The sequence below is a fragment of the Carcharodon carcharias genome, chromosome 2 (assembly GCF_017639515.1).
Source record: "Carcharodon carcharias isolate sCarCar2 chromosome 2, sCarCar2.pri, whole genome shotgun sequence".
Taxonomy (NCBI): domain Eukaryota; kingdom Metazoa; phylum Chordata; class Chondrichthyes; order Lamniformes; family Lamnidae; genus Carcharodon; species Carcharodon carcharias.
The window spans coordinates 86,578,691-86,601,028 of NC_054468.1; the positions used below are offsets into that span (position 1 = coordinate 86,578,691).

Here is a 22,338-nt window from a genome sequence, read left to right on the forward strand (position 1 = left end):
ATCAAACCTGCCTCCACCACACTTCCAGGCAGTGCACTCCAAACCCTAACTACTCACTGTGTGAAAAAGTTTTTTCTCACCTCACATTTCCTTCTTTTGCAAAACACTTCAAAACTGTGCCCTCTGGTTCTCGAACCATTTACAAGCGGGAACAGTTTCTCCCTATCCACTCTGTCCAGACCCCTCATGATTTTGAAAACTATCAAGTCTCCTCTTAGCCTTCTCCTCTCCAAGGAAAACAGTCACAACTTCTCCAATCTTTCCTCATAACTGAAGTGTCTCATCCCTGGAACCATTCTTGTAAACCTCTTCTGCACTCTTTCCAATGTGTTCACATCCTTCCTATAGTCTGGTGCCCAGAACTGTACATAATACTCCAGCTGAGATCTAACCAGTGTTTTGTATAAGTTCATCAAAACCTCCCTATGCCCTAAATAATGAAGCCTAGAATACTGTATGCTTTATAAACAGCTCTCTTACCTGTCCTGCAACCTTTAACGACTTATGTACATATATACCCAGGTCTCTCTGCTCCTGCACGCCCTTTAGAATAGTATCCTTTATTTTATACTGTCACTCCATGTTCTTTGTACCAAAGTGCATTACCTCACACTTCTCCGCATTGAACTACATCTGCCACCTCTCTGCCCACTCCACCAATGTGTCAATGTCCTTTTGAAGTTCTACACTATCCTCCTCAAAATTTACAATTGTCCGAAGTTTTGTGTCATCCACAAACTTTGAAATTTTCCCCTGCACACCAAGATCTAGATCATTTATGTATATCAGGAAAAGCAGGGCAGATCTTTACAACCTTTTTTGAACAAGGGCGTAATGCTTGCATTTCTCCAGTCCTCTGGCACCTCCCCCAAATCCAGGGAACATTGAAAGATTATTGCCAGTTCCTCTGCAATTTCCTCTCTCACTTCCTTCAATATTCTTGGATGCATCTCATCTAGTCCTGGTGCCTTATCAACCGACAGCTTATCCAATATCTCCTCCTTATCAATTTTAAACCCTTCTAGTAACTGAGTTTCCTCCTCTGTCCCCATGGCCTGGGCAGCATCTACCTTGTTGGTAAGAACAGATGCAAAGTATTAATTTAACACCTCAGCCATGCCTCTTGCCTCTGTGTAAATTGCCTTTTTGATCCGTAATCGGCCCTACTCTTCCTATTACCACCCTTTTACTATTGCTTATAGATGTGCTTAAAGAATGCTTCAGGATTTCCTATTATGTTAGCTGCCGCTCTTTTTTCATAATCCTTCTTTGCTTCTCATATTTGCTTTTTCACATCCCTTCTGAACTTTCTGTATTCAGCTTGGTTCTCAATTGTATTTGCTACCTGACACCTGTCGTGAGCACATTTTTTCTTCTTTAACTTCTATCTCCTTTGTCATCCAGGGAGCTTTGGATTTGTTTGTCCTACCCTTTCCTGTAAGGGAACTTAGCTTGACTGTGCCCAATCCATCTCCCTATTTGAAGGTAGCCCATTGTTCAGCTACTGTGTTTCCTGCCAACCTTTGGTTCCAGTCTATCCAGCCCAGCTCTGTCCTTGACCTATTGAAGTCCACTCTCCGCCAGTTGATTATTCTTTCTCTGGATTGACCAATATCATCCTAAACCTTATGATACGTTGATCACTGTCCCCTAAATGTTCCACCCCCCACTGTCACTTGATCTACTTGGCCCACCTCATTCCCAAGAACCAGGTCTAGCAGTGCCTTCTTTCCTGTTACACTGGGCATATACTGCTGTAGGAAATTCTCCTGAACATAATCTAGGAACGCTTGTCCCTCACTGCCCCTTACAGTACCACTATCCCAGTAATTAAAGTCCCCCATTATAACTACTATATGATGTTTGCACCTCTCTGTAATTTCCTTGCAGATTTGTTCCTCTATATCCTTACCGCTATCTGGTGGTCTATATATTGCACCAAGCAATGTAATTTCATCCTTCCTATTCCTTAGCTCTAGCCAAATTGGATCTGTCCTTGAATCCTCTGACACATCCTCTTTCTCCAGTACTGCAATTCTCTCCTTAACCAAAAATGCCACCCCTTGTCCTTTTTTCCCTTTCCTTTCTTTTCTGAACACTTTGTAACCAGGAATATTTAGCACCCAGATCTGCCCTTCCTTAAGCCAGGTCTCCGTAATCGCCACAACATCATAATCCCACAAGGTAATCTGTGCCTGTAACTCCCCAATTTTATTAACTATACTCTGTGCATTCACATACATGCAGTTTAACCCTGATTTAGACTTCATTACTTGCTCCCTTACTCCGACTCCATCTATTAACTTATTTCGACTCCATCTATTAACTATTTTAGTGCTATCTGCCTCTCCCAACATTCACTGCACCCTGGTGTTACTTTATAATATTCTCTCCTGGTTCCCACACCCCTGCTGAGTTCGTTTAAACCCTTCCGAACAGCACTAGCAAAACAATCCGCAAGGAACTCAGTCCCGGTTCTGTTCAGATGCAACCAGTCCGGCTTGTACAGGTGCCATCTCCCCTAGACCCAGTCCCAGTGTCCCAGGAACCTAAAACCCTCCCTCCTGCACCATCTTTCTGGCCATGCATTCATCTGTTTTATCTTTCTATTTCTGTACTCAATTGCACGTGGCACTGGGAGTACTCCAGAGATTGCTACTTTAGAGGTCCTGCTGTCTAATTTTCTGCCTAGCTCCCTAAATTCCGATTGCAGAACCACATCCCCTCCATTAGTACCAATGTGAACCATGATCTCTGGCAGTTCACCCTCCCCGACAAGAATGCCCTGCAGCCATTCTGTGACATGCCTGACCCTAGCATCAGGGAGGCAACAAACCACCTGGAATTGATGGCTGCAGAAATGCCTGTCTGCTCCCCTAACTAAAAATCCCCTATCAGTACTGCCCTCCGCTCTTCTTCTCCCACCCCACTCCTGTGCAGCTAGGCCACTTGTGGTGTCATGGGCTTGGGTCTTGTTGCACTCCTCCAAGGATCCATCACCCTCACCGATATCCAGAATGGAAAACCAGTCAGTGCAGACCCCTGCACTACCTGCCCGTTTCTCATGGACTGCCTAGCGGTTACCCATTCCCTATCTGCCTGCTTGCCCCGAACTTGCGGTGTGACCACCTCTCTGAACGTGCTATCCATGAAGCTCTTTGCCTCACAGATGAACCGCAGTGACTCCAGCTGCTGATTAAGCTCTGAAACACGGAGCTCAATCTTGTGCAGCCGGTGACACTTCCTGCACATGGGCTCGTCTGGGTCACGATAGGGTCCACAACTCCCCACATGCCACAAGATGGGCATTCTGCTTGGTTGAGCTACTCTGCCATGCCTTAAACTTTTAAACCCCTTTTTTGTTTAAGCTTTAGTTATTCTTACTTACTTTAACCTTACTCTTATACTATTAACAATAAGCTGGCGATTAGTAAAAGTAGAAATTCTTCACCCTTACTCACAAATCAGCTCCCTCTCCTATGCCTATAAATTCTTCCTTTCTGTGTGCTTGCTTAGAAACTTACATTTCTGTACTTGTGCTGTTTTAAATTCCCAACTGTCTCTCCACTCAGCCGTTTTATCCCCTGAACTCTCGCTGTCTTATCCCCTGAACTCTCGCTGTCTTATCTCCCTGAACTCTCGCTGTCTTATATCCCTGAACTCTCGCTGTCTTATCTCCCTGAACTCTCGCTGTCTTATCTCCCTGAACTCTCGCTGTCTTATCTCTCTGAACTCTCGCTGTCTTATCTCCCTGAACTCTCGCTGTCTTATCTCCCTGAACTCTCGCTGTCTTATCTCCCTGAACTCTCGCTGTCTTATCTCCCTGAACTCTCGCTGTCTTATCTCCCTGAACTCTCGCTGTCTTATCTCCCTGAACTCTCGCTGTCTTATCTCCCTGAACTCTCGCTGTCTTATCTCCCTGAACTCTCGCTGTCTTATCTCCCTGAACTCTCGCTGTCTTATCTCCCTGAACTCTCGCTGTCTTATCTCCCTGAACTCTCGCTGTCTTATCTCCCTGAACTCTCGCTGTCTTATCTCCCTGAACTCTCGCTGTCTTATCTCCCTGAACTCTCGCTGTCTTATCTCCCTGAACTCTCGCTGTCTTATCTCCCTGAACTCTCGCTGTCTTATCTCCCTGAACTCTCGCTGTCTTATCTCCCTGAACTCTCGCTGTCTTATCTCCCTGAACTCTCGCTGTCTTATCTCCCTGAACTCTCGCTGTCTTATCTCCCTGAACTCTCGCTGTCTTATCTCCCTGAACTCTCGCTGTCTTATCTCCCTGAACTCTCGCTGTCTTATCTCCCTGAACTCTCGCTGTCTTATCTCCCTGAACTCTCGCTGTCTTATCTCCCTGAACTCTCGCTGTCTTATCTCCCTGAACTCTCGCTGTCTTATCTCCCTGAACTCTCGCTGTCTTATCTCCCTGAACTCTCGCTGTCTTATCTCCCTGAACTCTCGCTGTCTTATCTCCCTGAACTCTCGCTGTCTTATCTCCCTGAACTCTCGCTGTCTTATCTCCCTGAACTCTCGCTGTCTTATCTCCCTGAACTCTCGCTGTCTTATCTCCCTGAACTCTCGCTGTCTTATCTCCCTGAACTCTCGCTGTCTTATCTCCCTGAACTCTCGCTGTCTTATCTCCCTGAACTCTCGCTGTCTTATCTCCCTGAACTCTCGCTGTCTTATCTCCCTGAACTCTCGCTGTCTTATCTCCCTGAACTCTCGCTGTCTTATCTCCCTGAACTCTCGCTGTCTTATCTCCCTGAACTCTCGCTGTCTTATCTCCCTGAACTCTCGCTGTCTTATCTCCCTGAACTCTCGCTGTCTTATCTCCCTGAACTCTCGCTGTCTTATCTCCCTGAACTCTCGCTGTCTTATCTCCCTGAACTCTCGCTGTCTTATCTCCCTGAACTCTCGCTGTCTTATCTCCCTGAACTCTCGCTGTCTTATCTCCCTGAACTCTCGCTGTCTTATCTCCCTGAACTCTCGCTGTCTTATCTCCCTGAACTCTCGCTGTCTTATCTCCCTGAACTCTCGCTGTCTTATCTCCCTGAACTCTCGCTGTCTTATCTCCCTGAACTCTCGCTGTCTTATCTCCCTGAACTCTCGCTGTCTTATCTCCCTGAACTCTCGCTGTCTTATCTCCCTGAACTCTCGCTGTCTTATCTCCCTGAACTCTCGCTGTCTTATCTCCCTGAACTCTCGCTGTCTTATCTCCCTGAACTCTCGCTGTCTTATCTCCCTGAACTCTCGCTGTCTTATCTCCCTGAACTCTCGCTGTCTTATCTCCCTGAACTCTCGCTGTCTTATCTCCCTGAACTCTCGCTGTCTTATCTCCCTGAACTCTCGCTGTCTTATCTCCCTGAACTCTCGCTGTCTTATCTCCCTGAACTCTCGCTGTCTTATCTCCCTGAACTCTCGCTGTCTTATCTCCCTGAACTCTCGCTGTCTTATCTCCCTGAACTCTCGCTGTCTTATCTCCCTGAACTCTCGCTGTCTTATCTCCCTGAACTCTCGCTGTCTTATCTCCCTGAACTCTCGCTGTCTTATCTCCCTGAACTCTCGCTGTCTTATCTCCCTGAACTCTCGCTGTCTTATCTCCCTGAACTCTCGCTGTCTTATCTCCCTGAACTCTCGCTGTCTTATCTCCCTGAACTCTCGCTGTCTTATCTCCCTGAACTCTCGCTGTCTTATCTCCCTGAACTCTCGCTGTCTTATCTCCCTGAACTCTCGCTGTCTTATCTCCCTGAACTCTCGCTGTCTTATCTCCCTGAACTCTCGCTGTCTTATCTCCCTGAACTCTCGCTGTCTTATCTCCCTGAACTCTCGCTGTCTTATCTCCCTGAACTCTCGCTGTCTTATCTCCCTGAACTCTCGCTGTCTTATCTCCCTGAACTCTCGCTGTCTTATCTCCCTGAACTCTCGCTGTCTTATCTCCCTGAACTCTCGCTGTCTTATCTCCCTGAACTCTCGCTGTCTTATCTCCCTGAACTCTCGCTGTCTTATCTCCCTGAACTCTCGCTGTCTTATCTCCCTGAACTCTCGCTGTCTTATCTCCCTGAACTCTCGCTGTCTTATCTCCCTGAACTCTCGCTGTCTTATCTCCCTGAACTCTCACTGTTTTATCCAAGTAGAAAATTATTTAAAGCCCAACACAAACTGGAGGAACACCTCATCTTCCGATTAGGCACTTTACAGCCTTCTGGACTAAACATTGAATTCAAAACTTCAGATCTTGAACTCTTTCCTCTATCTACATCCCTTTTTATTGCTTTTTTCAAAATTCATTTATATTTTTTATCCATTTATTTTTATTCATTTATTCATTGTTTTATCCCCCTTATATATCGCCCCTTTTTATCCCATTTTCAATTCTTTTTATTCCCCGCCACCACCCCCTCCCCCCACCCCACCCACACAAGGGCCATCAGTTACTTGTTCATGTTTTTTTTTAAAGTGCTTACTTTTGTCCTATTGTTACATTCTGCTTTCTTACCTTAATGCCACTATCAGCACCTTTTTTAGTCCTTACCATTAACACCCCCTTTGTCCTTTTGTTCCATATGACATAAGAGCAGAAATTAGGCCATTCGGCCCATCGAGTCAGCTCCGCCATTCAATCTTTGATTCCCTTATCAATCAAGAACCTACCTACCTCGGTCTTAAATACACTCAGTGACCTGTACTCCACAGCCTTCTGTGGCAATGAATTCCATAGATTCACCACTCTCTGGCTAAAGAAGTTTCTCCTCATCTTTGTTCTAAAAGGTCTTCCCTTTACTCTGAGCCATGTTCATGGCATCTTTGTCAATTTCTCCTTTGACCCGCCTATCACTGACCTTCTATCCAGCTTCACCTGCTCCACCTCCCCTAAACAGCTTAAATTTAATCACATTTCTATTTCTTTATTGCTCTGAAGAATTCACGTGGACTCGAAACTTCAACTCTGTTTCTCTCTCCACAGATGCTTGTCAGAACTGCTGAGTTTTTCCAGCATTTTCTGTTTTTGTTTCAGGTTTCCAGCATCCATTTTGCTTTTATTATAGAAAATTAATTTAGCTGGCCATACTTAATCAACCTTACCAACAAGTACGGTTCTTACTTTATTCTAAATCCTATGAATAGAATCAACCTTAAACACTTACTAGATACTCACCAGATACTTACCAAACAGCTTCTTCTCCAACCAATCAAATTGTTTCTTTCCTGTGATGTCACAATGCATTTTTTTTTCACTCTCCTTACGAGCTCAGCGCAGGCTGGGTCCAAGCAGCAGGTCCGCCTCTCCGACTGCTCTTCCCCAAGGTGAGTGATCACTTATGACAGGTGTCAGGTAAAAAATAAAATTGGCTACGGGCCCAAGTGCTGATAAATGGGATTTGGTAGGTCAGGTGTTTCTCACGTGTCGGTGCAGACTCGATGGGCCGAAGGGCCTCTTCTGCACTGTGTGATTCTGAGAACCAAGAGGAATGCAGAAGGTTGAGGGGAGGTGAGAAAGCATATTAGAGAAGCGAAGAGGGATTATGAGAAAAGACTGGCAGCCAGCATAAAGGGGAATTCCAAAGTCTCCTTTTGGCCTATAAATAGTAAAAAGGTAGTAAAAGGAGGAGTAAGGCTGATTAGGAACCCAAAAGGGAATTTACACGTGGACAAAGGGGCCATGGCTGAGGTATTAAATGAATATTTTGCATCTGCATTTGCCAAGGAGCTAGATGTTACCCAGGCCATGGTGACAGACGAGGAAACTCTGTTACTAGAAAGGTTCAAAATTGATAAGGAGGAAGTGTTGAATAGACTATCGGTACTTTAAAGTTGATAAGGCACCGAGACCAGACGAGACGCATCCAAGGATATTGATGGAAGTGCGAGTAGAATTTGCAGGGACACTGGCCATAGTCTTTCAGTCTTCCCTAGACTCGGGTAGTGCCAGAGAACTGGAGAATTGCAAACATTACACCCTTGTTCAAAAAAGGTTGTAAGGATAAGTCCAGCAATTACAGACCAGTCAGTTTAACTTCAGTGGTTGGCAAGATTCTAGAAACATTTATTCGGGATAGAATTAGTAGTCACATGGAAAAGTATGGATTGATAAGGAAGATCCAGCATGAATTTCTAAAGAGGAAATCATGTTTAACTAACTTGCTGGAGTTTTTTGAAGAGCTAACAGAAAAGGTTGATGAGGGTAATGCTGTTGGTGTAGTGTACATGGACTTTCAAAAGGAATTTTATACAGTACCACACAACAGACTTGTGAGAAAAGTTATTGCTCATGGAACACAAGGGACAATAGCAACATGGATACAAAATTGGCTGTAAAATAGGAAGCAAAGAATAATGGTCAATAGATATTTTTAGGGCTGGAGGAAGGTTTGTAGTGGAGTTCCCCAAGGGTCAGTATTGGGACCCTTGCTTTTCTTGATATATATTAATGATCTAGATCTTGGTGTGCAAGGGACAATTTCAAAGTTTGCGGATGAAATGAAGCTTGGGACTGTTGTGAATGGTGAGAAGAACAGTGTAGAACTTCAAAAGACATAGACAAGTTGGTGGAGCGGGCAGATGGGTGGCAGGTGAAGTTCAATGCAGAGAAGTGTGAGGTGATGCATTTTGGTGGAAAGAACATGGACAGACAATATAAAACACGGGGTGAAATTTTGAAGGAGGTGCAGGAGCAGAAGACCTGGGTGTATATGTGCATAGATCATTGAAGGTGGCAGGACAGGTGGAGAGAGCAGCTAATAAAACATATTGTATTCTGGGCTTTATTAATAGGGACATAGAATACAAGAGTAGGGAGGTTATGCTGAATTCATATAAGATGCTCATAAGACCTCAGCTGGAGTATTGTCTATAATTCTGGGTGCCACACTATAGGAAGGATGTGAATACATTGGAGAGAGTACAGAAGAGGTTTACAGAATGGTTCTAGGGATGAGAAACTTCAGCAAAGAGGATAGATTGGAGAGGTTGGAATTATTCTCCTTGGGCAGAAGAAGGCTAAGAGGAGATTTGATAGAGATGTTCAAAATCATGAGCAAAAATAGGGAGAAGATGTTCCCGCTCTTAGGAGCTTCAAGATTTAAAGCAATTTGCAAAGGATGCAAATGTGACATGAGAAAAACTTTTACACAATGAGTTGTTCAGGTCTGGAATGCACTGCCTGGAAGTGTGGTGGAGGCAAGTTCACTCGAGGCATTCAAGTGGGCTTTAGGTGATTATTTGAATAGCGACAATGTGCAAGGGTATGAGGAAAAGGCAGGGCAATGGCACTAGGTCATAATGTTCATTTGGAGAGCTGATGCAGTCACAGTGGGCCAAATGGTGGCCTCCTGTGCCGTTAAAATTCTGTGATTCTGTGATTTTAATCACTAGGTAACGCATTGGTCACTTAAATGGGGAAGCAGGTGTAACTACTCTAAATATGTGGTTACAACTTCCACATTGTGTTTAGAGACCACTGCAGTCAGGCATGGTGCCTTGAATAGATTAATGCTCATAACGGCAATGGCCCTTCGTTGAACACTTCAGAAGCACTTCCTGATAATTGTTCGCTTTATCATAGGAGTGGTGAGTGAAAACAATTTTTAGTGTACGGTATAAGAAAAAGGAACATTTGCATTTGTATAGAACCTGTCACAACCTCAGGACATCCAAAACATTATATGGAGGGGCAATAAAGTATTTTTGAAGTGTCTTCACTGGTGTAATATAGGAAACGTGACACCTAATTTGCACAAGGCAAGGTCCCACAAATGTGATAATGACCAGGCAGTTTCAGTGATGTTGGTTGAGGACTTAATGTTGGCCAAGACAAAAGGGAGAACTCCTCTGCATTTAAGTAGTATCTTGGGATCTTTTACATTTATCTGAGGAGGCACGTGTGGCCTTGCTTAACTTCTCATCCAAAAGACTTCCTCAGTAATGCAAGGGAGTTGTCAGCCTGGATTTTTGTGCTTCAGTTTCTGCACTGGGACTTGAACCCTCAACCTCCAGATTTGGAGTGAGAGTGATTCCATTGAACCAAATACTGTAAAGTCTTACAGTCTGTCCTGTGAATGAGCCAACATTATCAGGATTAGTGGACTCAAGGCACAGGAACATAGTCTGTGAATTACAGCCTGATTGTTTGACAGCCTGATGCAGTTATGACGGTTATTTAATTTGACTTCCTTTGTTTCTGGTTGGACTGGAAAGGAAATTAGGAGGTTATCTCAAAGAGGAATGCCCCCACTTATGGAATTCTTCTAATGCCCTAGAGACAGGTAGGAGCCTCTGTGGGAGTTAAGCAATGGTTCCCAACATGAAGCTGTCAAGCTTGAATTCAGTTTTACTCAGTTTATTAGCACACGGCCATGTCTGTTATATTTTGGTATTTGTGAGGATTTGTAATGTCTTTTAATGTTACTGTACATCTGATGTATCATTATATATCAGGGTTGTTGAGAGTTAGATGTGTGCCAGAAGCTGAGAGAGAAGCCAGTGTAGCAACCATTTTTGAAAAGGATGGTGGCAGAGTTAATATAGACAATTATAGGCCAGTTAGTTTACCATAAGCAGCCAGGAACATTTTGGTGTCTATAATTAAAGATGAAATTTCGATATAGCTAGATAAAGAGAAAACATTAGAAGTCATGTTTGACAAATCTCCTAAAATTAATTGGGGAAGTAACAGACATGGAAGATGGGAGAAATGCAATGGATGTTTTGGTCCAGCAACTGTAAAGTCAACCAGCCTTTTGCTGGTCCATCAAATTTTCCATCCTACCCTCGACGATTCCTGTGGCAGGTGGGACTGGAAAGTTCTGCCCAAGTTTAGGAAACACTTTAACACAATATCACAGAAGATCAAGGAGCATAGAATTAGGAGGAGGATGGAAAACTAGATTAATAATTGGTTAGGAGGGAGTAAACACAAGAGTAAGAGTTGAAGACATTTTTCCAGATTGGTTGGAAATGGTCAGTTGTTTCCTGCAAGGCTTGGATTTGGGGCCATTTCTGTTCACTGCTTAAGTGAATGATTTGGTTATAGGTTGAGAGAGAATGGTGTCAAAATTTGCAGAAACCATAGTAGGGGATGCAATTAATTCGTAGAAGTTCAGCCCTGTGGATGAATGGAGGGAGTTGGAAGTACAAGTGCATAGGACATAAAGACAACATCTGATCAATAAAGACTTTTTCTTAAAATAGCTAAAGAAACTTCTTTAGAAGAGGATTGTGATACTATGGAATTTACTTCCTGGATTGTTGATGAGGCAGAAAATATATAATGAAATGTCAGTTTGCTAGATTGACAAAAAATTGATAAAATATATGGGAACAGTGAATAAATTTGATTAGAGCCATTCAGTTGTGTGGAAGGTAAATTCTAAAATGGGCTGATTGAACTGAATAGCTTGTGTCTGCCTTTTAACTTCTAGAAATTTCTATGTACTTATTTGCTGCACCTTACCTGTTAATTTAAATATATTCAGTAGATTACAGCCTGTACCATGGTCTGATAAAAAGGTTATTCTACAACCTCCTGAAGTCTAAATAAGAGTTTTCTATTCAATCGTTTTACTGAGTACATTGGCTTGTCATGACTCGCTGGGGATAGTGCACTATAATATTAAGCCCCACTGTTCCCTGAGCCGCGACAAATGTGAAAAGTTACATCAAACCACCAGATTGCCCCAATTCTACTTAACTGTTTAATTTAGATTAACAGACTATGAGCACCAGGTTTGTAAATTTAATAAGTAAATAACTGTTTAGTGAACAAATTGTCTTTAACTAGTGGCAAAAGAAAGAAATATGAACTGCTAATTTCTAATTCTATAACCTAAACTCTACCCCTTACTTAAATCCCTATATACACACATACAAGACACAAAAAACATAAAAAAAATGGATTGTAAGAGTGGGATGAAATAGTTCAACAGCACCAATTCCGGAGTACAGGATTCGATGGGTTGATTTTGATCAATGTCTTCCAAATTCCTTTCAGTTCTTGTTGATGACATGAGGTGGTCTTCCAGCTCCTTCTATATTCAGTTCACTGGCTGAGCACTTGCCTTTCAATGACTCTTAACAATGATTTTCCCCTTTGCCTCTTGACAGGGGTTTTCAGAGAGAGAGAGAGCAGGTTATAGAGGTATGAGAAGAAAAAGCCAACTAATTATTATTGTGGATTTACTGGAATCTTACACACACGGGGGAAAGAGGTTTTAGGTCTTGTTCCTTTTAGGCTAGGAGCTATTCAGCTGCACTGCCCTCACATAAAACCTGGTCAGGAGCCAATTAAAACATTGTTGCCAGGCAGCCCTCTTGATCCAGGATTCCTTTCTGGCACTATCTGTCTCTCATGGCACACTTTGTTCCAGGACTGCAACATTATATATATCTCTCATCCTGTTCCAGTGAACATGTCTTTCAAACTGCAGCCATTGTAATTTTAATCCATAGCCAAACAGAAAATAAAAAAATCTGTTCTTTACAACAGTCCAAAAGAAATAAAAAGATATGTTCCTTACAGGCTGTAAATTTGTTCCTGGGGAGCAAGGGCTTGTTTAAAGAATGTTCTTTGTTGCTGAGCACAAGGTAAAAGCCTAAAAATACAAATACCAAGTATGGATAGAGTCGGGCTACGCTCTGACAGCTCCCGAGGTCAACCAGCTTTTTGCTAATACAGTTGAACCTTTCACACGGAGAAGAAATTATGCCTGTGTGAAATGACTTGGACGTTTTTTATATTAAAGGAGAGTTAGGATACAAGTGGAATGAGTTTTTATGGGAGAGTTAGGGCACAAACTCGGTGATTTTCAGTGTAGAGTTAGGGTACAACCTGAGTGAACTTCAAAGGGAGAGTTATAGTACACCATGCCTAAATCTTGATGGGAAGGTTAGGCTATTACAAAGGTCAGCTTTAATGGGAGAGTTAGAGTACTAGTGAATAATCTTTGGGAGATTTAGGGTATGAGAGAGTTGAGCTCTAGGAGGTTTAGTGTAGAAGTGGAATGAGTTTTGATGGTACAGTTGAGAGTGTTAGAGGGATGAGCCTTGATGTTATAGTCGATGTTTATGAGAAATGAACTTTTGTGATGGAGTTAAGGTATCAGAGAAATATGTTTTGTAATGTCCTATAAGGACGAGTTTTGATAGGAGAGTTAGGATACGAGAGGGATTTGCTTTGATGGGAGAATTTCTGTTATTAAGCAACACAGAAACAGGATTAGGTCATTTAATACCTGGAGCTTGCTCTGCCATTTAATGAGGCCATGGCTGACCTGTGACCTAACTCCATATACTCCTCATATCCCATAGAATAACAAAAATCTATGAAACTCAGATTTGAAATTAACAATTGATTTAGCATAAAATGTTATTTGTGAAAAATAGTTCTAAACTTCTATATCCATTGGGATTTTATTTTATTCATTCATGGGATATGAGCATCACTGCCAAGCCTAGCACTTGTTGCCCACACCTAATTGCCCTTGAGAAGCTGCTTTCTTGAACTGCTGCAGCTCATGTGATGTAGGTACACCCACAGTGCTGTTAATGAGTTCAATGTTTTTGATCCAGCAATAGTGAAGGGATGGCAATATAGTTCTAAGTCAGGATGGTGTGTGGCTTATAGAGTAACTTGTAGGTGATGGTGTTCCCATGTGTCTGCTACCTTTGTCCTTCTGGTTGATAGAGGTTGTAGGTTTGGAAGGTGCTTTTGCAGGAGTTTTGGTGAGTTACTGCAGTGCATCTTGTAGATGCTGCACACTGCTGCAATTGTGCGCCAGTGGTGGAGGGAGTGAATGTTTAAGGTTGTGGATGGGATGCTGATCAAGTGGGCTGCTTTGTCCTCAATCATACCAAGTTTCTTAAGTGTTGTTGAAGCTGCACTCATCCAGACAAGAAGTGTTTCCTAATTTCACTCCTGAAAGGTCTGGCTTTAATTTTTTGCCTAAGCCCCCTAGTCCTAGAATCCCCAACCAGTGGAAATAGTTTTTCTCCAACTACCCTAACTGTTCCTCTTACTATCTTTAAAAAAATGATAAAAATCACAACTTAAGCTTCTAAATTTCAGTGAAAACAACTCTCGTTTGTGCAATCTTTCCTCATAACCCTTGGAGGCCATGTATCATTTTGATAAATCTACACCCTTCAAGGTCAATATATCCTTTCTAAGGTGTGGTTCCCAAATCTGCTGTCAGTATTCTAGGTATGGTTTAACTAGGGCTTTGTATATTTGTAGCATGACTTCCATCTCCTTATATTCTGGTCCTCTAGATATAAAGGGCAACACTCCGTTAGTCTTTTTGAATGTCTTCTGCACTTGTCCATGACATTTTAATGATCTATGTTTGTGGACCCTCAAGTCTCTTTGAAACTCCACTGTTTCTCGCTTTTCACCATTCAGAAAGTACTCTGCTCCATCCTTTTTAGGTCCAAAATGGATGACCTTTTATTTGCCAACATTGAAGTTCATTTGCCATAGTTTTGCCCATTAGCTTAATCTATTAACCTCTCTTTGTAATGTTATGCTTCTATCTATGCTGCTTACAATGGCACCACCGTGCAAAGGTCTGCTCTCAGATGTTTCAAAAACAATTGTTATTGTGTTTTAGGTGAACCAGTGGTGGAACAGCCTTACTGAGGGGCAGAGGACCATCACAGGTTTGTGTTAAATGCAATGGATGCTCATGGGAAAGCTGAGAGAAAATGGTGAAGAATACTGAGGATGTAGTTTTCAATCTCAGGACAACCGTCCACCTCGGCCATCTCAGCTATGATGTTCAAACTTGCTTCCAGGATTTTACTTGTTCTGCATACGTCTTATAAAAGGACTATTTTGAGATTTTATTACAGTTGCTTTAGACACCCTGTCATAATGATATCCCCTTAAGTTAAAGATTTGGATGAGTGGTATTGAAAGTCTCTTCAAATGCTCCGAAAAGATGTTCCCATCTGAAAGTGCAGAAGTTAAAATTCTGCTGACTTTTTTTAAACAGTAGTGGTAAATGTTCCCCCTTTTTGCTGCAACAATCCATTATGCTGCTGTTACGTTCCATTTTGTAATGTTTGGTCCCACACCTCTGCCGTTTCCCAGTAACCCTGCAAATTTTTTCTCCCTTCAGATAATTATCCAATTCCATTTTGAAGGCCATGATTGAACCTGCTTCCACTATGCTGTCAGGCAGTGCATTCCAGATTCTAACCACTTCCTGTGCAAAAAAGGTTTTTCCTCATATCACCTTTGGTTCTTTCACCTTAAATTTGTGTCCTTTAGTTCTCAGCCCTTCTGCCTGTTAGAACAGTTTCTCTCCATCTAATTTGGCTAGACCCCTCATTGATTTTGAACATCTCATGATCTATCAACTTCTCACCCTGGGATTGCAGAAATCCATTCAAACTACTGGTTTCCTCTCTGCTCATATTGAGCATCCACAGTTCTCCTGCTGTTAGACTGTTTACTTCTTAGTCTTCCCAGATCTTGTTCTATATCTCCCCATTCTTAACTCTGTGCCTTGACTCCACTCACCAACATGGACCTGCCTTAGATCTGCTCCCAACTGCTGCAAGCTTGTTTCTGTTTTCCTCAGTAATGGGCCCCCTTCTCTCTTCCCAGACACTAGGCTGCTCTCTCCCTAGGCAAGGGCCTCCCTTGGTTACCTTTTCAGGCCTGACCCTTCCTTAGCCTACATATTTACAAGTATGTTGTTTTTGCAGTTAACACCAGTGTGGTCAGATCCCTGTGGATGAAGGCTTGGAGAGTCCAGAGAACCTGTGGCACATTTGAGGGTGGTAGAATGGGAATCTCTGGGTGTGAGGTTTGGAGCTCTGCTTGTTAAAATTAGAAACTCTTGTGCACCTTAAGGCCTTCTGCATCAAGAGTCATTTAAAAATAAGTTACTTAAAGAATTTGTTTTACTTGATGTTTTTAATACAAATTAAGACTCTAGCCATTGGATGCAAGCTGTAAATTGTAGGAAGTCAGCCTGTGCTCTCATATCCAGTCCTGGATATTTTTTTCTTGCTTCATTTTCTATCAGTTTTCACTCATCTTTCCCTACTCTCATGAAGGCATCCCTTCTGAATGGGCTACCCACTGTTACCTGGCTGGAGTGGTCATTCATACTATCTCAGCCTAGTGCATCAGCTTGCTGGGTATAGCCTCATTGCCAATCCCAATTCTGCTCTCACCTAACCTCTGAACCTGTGGACTTTCAAGCAGGCTTAGTGGGATAAAGATCTAGAATGGGAAGATAAAAGCAAAAAACTGCGAATGCTGGAAATCCAAAACAAAAACAGAAATACCTGGAAAAACTCAGCAGGTCTGACAGCATCTGCGGGGAGGAACACAGTTAACGTTTCGAGTCTGTATGACTGTCAACAGAAGAGTCTGTTGAAGAGTCATACGAACTCGAAACGTTAACTGTGTTCCTCTCCACAGATGCTGTCAGACCTGCTGAGTTTTTCCAGGTATTTCTGTTTTTGATCTAGAATGGGAACCCTGGCTGATATTCCTCCCCCCATTCCCTCCATCTTTGTGGGCTGAGGCCAATTGTAGAACCTCTACCACCATCTCAATTGAGACCAGATAATTCAGTACTCACCACAGGTGACCCCTGAGTCTTTCCTGCTGTCTATGTCTCAGCTACCTATACCTTCCATCCAGAAATCCTATTGAAATCCTGCTTTAAAAAAAAGGTGGTGTGCAGAACCCGTTGGTTAATTCTGAAGTGGACCCACTGTTAAATTTGCATGTAGCAGACAGCATAAGATCAGTGAGCAGTTAATAACAGATAATGCTGGAAACACACACCAGGTTAGTCACCATTTGTGTATAGGCAGATGCAATGTTTCAGGTGTAGACCCTTCCTGAGAACTGAAAAATATTCAAATGTACTTATTGTTGTAGGCTCATTTATCAATTAGGCCTGTATTGATGTACTCACTTGCGGAGTTGTCCATTAATAGCCCCTGTCTGGATTGCACTCCCTGATGTGTCTATCCATTGATCACTCTGCAATCCATTCTACTCCTTGTTGTCAGTCTGTAAATTAATCACTCCAGCATTGATTTGACTCTCTGCTGTAGCTTAGCCTCTTGTTAACAGCTGTGGATCTGTCCACTGAAGCCATCAATTGAGCTTATTGCTGTGGATATATCCCTTGATCACCCCTCCAGCATCAATTTGTGTGTTTTTAAATGTTTAAATTTGTAATGTTTCCCCTAGAAATAGGGATATCATTGATGGATAGTGCCGTGCACAATGCCACTGAACTATGACCACCTTGCTCCAACGCTGCCACTTCCTCTTTGGCAGGTGTATTTGGCAGAAGGTAATGCCTGGAGTTCAGTATGGCCGTACAAACAGGCATCAATCTCAAGTTCTGAATCTCAGCCCAATTTTTCACCTTTGCCGCTCAAGTAACATCAGAAAACAGGCACTAACCCAGAGGAAAACCCTATTTTCTTTTCTTCTAATGTTGACAGACCTGCTGTTATTTCAGTATTTGGTGTTTATACTTTGGAGCACTCTGATTCGCTCTTGCAACATGTCAAAGCAGTGTTGTGAAAGTTTGAGGATTGAGTCCTAAGCTCTCAAAACATTCCTGGTTCGCAGTAGCTGCCTCACATATTGTGAAGTTGTTAAAACCTGAACCATACCCCATCCTCTCAACCCACGCAACTTGGAAGTCGCTTTACTGATTTACTGTACTCAGCAATTAAATAGTTTCAGTCGCTTAAATGATTCTGTTCTTTTGCAGGAATTATAGCAGCCAATGCTTTAGTGTTCTGTTTGTGGAGAGTTCCTTCAATGCAACGGACCATGGTGAAATACTTCACCTCTAATCCTGCTTCCAGTAAGTGTGACAAATATTCAGGATTTATAGCTTATGCCCATCAGGATTTACAGCCATTTTCAATGTGCTTTCCAAGCTTTCTTCTGGAATTATTTGCATGCTCGGAGCTTAACCTTTGTATCTTTTAAAAGACCACTTTCTGTCAAGTACTTTTATATGTTATCTAAATATATGTGCCGAAAATTTGAATATGAAGGCGGGTTAGACCATTGAATCCAGCCCTGACTGAAACAACCATAATCTTTTGTTGCTGCCCCTGTGGGTTCTATACGAAATACTTTTGAAACAATTTTAACCAACTTGCTGTTGAGGGTGAAGCCACAATTTTGGCATTCTGACTTGGTTAACCAAGAACGGTAATGGATCCAAGAGTTTTGAAGGGTCAATGTAGTGGGAGCCTCACTCTTTATATAATCCATGCTGTACCTGTCTGGGAGTGTTTGAGGAGACATTGCGGAAGGGGGGTTCACTCTGTACCTTTGTCTGGGAGTGTTTGATAGTACAGTGCAGAGGGAGCTTTACTATGTATCTAGCACAGGACTGTTGTGGGAAATGTACAGGCATCTTTACTCTAACTTCTCCTGATCTGGGGCTGGGATCGTTTGCACTGTAGAGGGAGCTATAGTATGCATCTGGTTCATGCTGTAACTGACCTGAAGTATTTGATGTAATCCAAACTGGGAGCCCTTAATACTGGTTTTGGGTACTGAAGGCCTTTGAATATCTGTTATGCACATTTGCATTTAAGGAAGTACTCAAATTAAGTTGCAGGGCTGTGTGGTTGCTACAATTTACTGCATTTCTTTTGCCAAATTGAGGGCCCCTGAATTAATTTTAGGTTCACTGATTTTTCTTTCCATTTTGTCACACTTCAAACAATTCTGCATTTTCATATCAGCAACCTGAAAGAAAGTGAATAATAATGTCTGCTTCGGATGAGATCCTTGCTGGAGTCTGGGGAGAAAATGGAGGGGCACTCATTTATTGCAAATTGTCAGATCTGTTCAGGGCTATGACACTGGCCTGAAATTTGCTGTTTCAGTGGTTTGTACAAAAAGTGAGGCATGTGGATCAAAAGTAGTGAAGTATTTTGAAACACATATCCTTTAAAGAAAATATATTTTTTATTTGAGATTCTCAATTGCTCATGACTGGTTTGCTACTCAGGCACTTATACTGGGACTGTTAGCTTCACTTCATGTTTCAGTCAGACTATGCTCGGTTTGCATTATCAGGGTAAATGTTGAGTATGCTTATACAGTAGTTATAGTGTACATGAAATTTAATACTAAAGTTACAGTGTACCTGTGACTGTACCCAAACATTGAAGGTACAGACCTGGATTTTTCATATAGAGGTGAATGAATGGCGTTAACCATTCACTACCCTTACAACAGCTCACAGATGTTCTGTTGGGCTTTTGTGTGGCAACGTAAGATAATTAGAGACACATTTCAGTGCATTGCCCTTTATAGTGGATCAAGGACCTGTGTGAACATGGCCACCAGTCGTATTGAACAATCTTTACAGAGAAACACACAATCTACAGCAGGAAGCATAAGCTAGAATATTTAATTTGGTGTAAAATCATCTACACAGAACAAAGAGGATGGGATTAAGAAAGAAATAAGAGACAGAAACAAATGTTAAAAATTAAATTTTTAAAAGATCGCAAACAATAGTTAACATCTGAAGGAATGAGGGTCTACAGTTGTAAAATTCATTTTCAATTTCAAAGAAATTGTTTGATAATAATTAAACAAAAACTTAATTTACACTTGAATGGAGAAACCCTAACTCATCCTGGCATATTTAGTACTTGGAGTGTGAGGACCACATCTTCACACCTTTCATGTGTTTTCAAGCCAAGTATCTTGGTAAGGTACCAGTATAGCAAAGGTTGTGAAGGAGCAGGGCAAATTGGACAGGAGCTTTCTGATTTCAGTGTTTAACTGCATATGTGCAGACCCTTGAAGTTGGTGCCTGATTTACTCCATAATAATGGTGGGTGCTCATAGGCTCATCATCATTTTTAACCACAAAATCCAGGCATAGTTTTAATACATCCTAATGCTTAAGCTATAATGTAACTGTACTCTTGATGCTGAAATTTTAATATACATGGTTCCTGTCAATAGCAACTGTGCAGTAAGTATTGGAACATAATTTTATTGCTCTCTATATCTTTGACTTGAGGAAGTATAATTGCAGTTATTTTCATCTCCAGTCCCTGACTATTGCTTTGTGCTACTAGTCTAACATTAGTAATGTCGTGACACTGAGTTGCCTCCTCAGATGGGAAATCTCCTCCGTGGAGAACACCAATATAACCCTGAATCACATTGTGTTGTTGGTGTTGCATTCTGTTTGGTCACAGTTTTTGGGACTGTTTCAGGTTGGGCTGTCTTGTTATACAAGAAAGCTTGTAACTCATGGGCAGTTTTTCTTTTTGTTTAAGAAACACTGTGCTTGCCCATGGTCCTGTCGACTTTCAGCCACTACTCATTCTTTCACATGGCAGCAAACATGTATGTGCTGTGGAGTTTCTCCTCCAGCATAGTGTCGCTTCTTGGGCAGGAGCAGTTCATGGCTGTCTACCTATCAGCAGGTAACACACTTCTGTACTACAACTTCTATTCAGAGCTAGATTTTAATGAATTTCTCTTTATTATGATATATATTTCCCTGTACAATTTGTTTGTGTAACTAAGACATTCATTTTGATACCCTGGCCAAGAATTACGCAGATTAGGAGGCATTACAAACAAGCCTTTGTTTCAACAAAGATTATAGGAAGGAGGAAAATATGTACCACTGGTGTATTTAGATCTTGGGGATGCAAGTGGGAAAAAACAGAGTGGCAAAGACAACAGAGAAAGAGACACAAGACTAGCAGTGAAAGAAGAGATTTTTTGGTATGCTGTCCAGGAGTGAGAGATGATGGCACTTCCATAGAGTTGACAGCAAGATTCAATTTTTGGAATAACTTTATAGAATTGTTTTATAGAATATTAACAATAAAAAAGTGTTTAGCGCTTTGGTAAAGCCAACCTCTCGCAGGCTACAGTGAGACATTTGAGGTTGGAGGAGACAGAGAGTACCAGAGTATCAAAAGATTAAAAAGAACTAGAAGTGGAACTGTCATTGTTAAGAGAAGGGGCAGATGGAAAAGAAAATACAATGCCTGAAAAATATCCTGAGTTAATGGGGTGGGGGCGGGTGGTGAACTGGGTGGGAAAGAACTAGGAGTAATCATCAACTATAATAGAGTTGAGGCATATGAGAGGAAACTCCAGAGCCCTCAACATAGCTTTATGAAAGAACATATAATAGCATGCTGTTTAGGTGTGCATGGTGGCAAATTATGAAAAGGGATTTGAAGATATCCAAAATCAAGATATTTGGATTAATGACCACATTTTCAAGAAGAGGTGTACCAAGGGTAGGTTATGGGACAGATAGATTTTCACTTGAAACATAATAGTGCAAGAATAAAATTTTAAGGTGCACATCTTGAGGATAATGGAAAATGTACAATTGGGATCAGAAGCCTTATTGGTATCTAGAAAGTGGATGATTTGACATAAAGGACAAATATAAGACTTGATGTCAGCCATCACAGTATAGCAGAATGGAGTAGGTTCTGTCGAGATCAGTGAGTCAGATCGGGGAATGATAGGTTCTGCAATCTTCTCTATAGCCAGCAGAACATTGTTAACTTATTGGAACAGAAAGAAAGATCAGAAGAGTGAACACAGCTGTTAGCTAGGGAAAAGCATCAACAGTGCTCTTGGTGGCTGATTCACAGTGACAAAACACGTCCTTAACTTAGATTGTGATTTGTTGCCGAATGCTCTGCAAACAGTAGATAGAAGACAGTGACCAGAGAGCCCAGTGATGAGGGGACAGAATGTATAAGCTAATAGTGGAGGTCAGGGAAGATATAACAGTGTTTGAGTTAGCGGTGGAGGGAAAAGGGGCAGACACATTATGTGGTGACATTTGGATTGTCCTTTCGACCATCACTCCTTTTCTCAAGGACACAGATTGATTGTTGAATTACTATTTCTACCCTGCCTAAGATTGAGTAGCTTAGTAAAACACAGCAGTGAAGTTGGGACCTCGCTCATCTCTAGAGTTCAGCTCCATATTATTTATTTACCACATAAGCATAAGAATATAGAATTATATTTTTGTACGATGGTTTAATTCATTCAAATGTTTCTAGTAGCATCCTAAGCCCTGATATTTTTCTCTGACCAATTTATTCCTGCATTTTTTTTAACCATTATCTCTGTTTATTAGCTGGTGATGATGTTTATTGCTTTTTGCCTCTTGTGATTTTCTAGGTGTTATTTCCACATTTGCCAGTTATGTCTATAAAACTGCCACTGGCCGCTTAGGAGCATCACTTGGAGCTGTAAGTGACCTGATAATTTTGGCAAGCTTTAAATTTTTTCAAAAAGTTTTGTTTTGGTGTAATATAGTGGAAAAGCCC

At 41.8% G+C, this 22,338-nt stretch overlaps 1 protein-coding gene across 1 annotated transcript in view; it reads left to right on the forward strand.

Annotated features, from left to right (window-relative positions):
• Window positions 1-22,338, forward strand: part of LOC121294046 (presenilins-associated rhomboid-like protein, mitochondrial) — a 49,565-nt gene that overhangs the window by 17,111 nt on the left and 10,116 nt on the right. Inside the window, exons 4-7 of the mRNA XM_041217588.1 lie at window positions 14,598-14,646; window positions 17,745-17,840; window positions 20,299-20,448; window positions 22,190-22,260. Of these exons, the coding sequence (XP_041073522.1) occupies window positions 14,598-14,646; window positions 17,745-17,840; window positions 20,299-20,448; window positions 22,190-22,260 (366 nt within the window). The remainder of the gene's footprint in view (window positions 1-14,597; window positions 14,647-17,744; window positions 17,841-20,298; window positions 20,449-22,189; window positions 22,261-22,338) is intronic.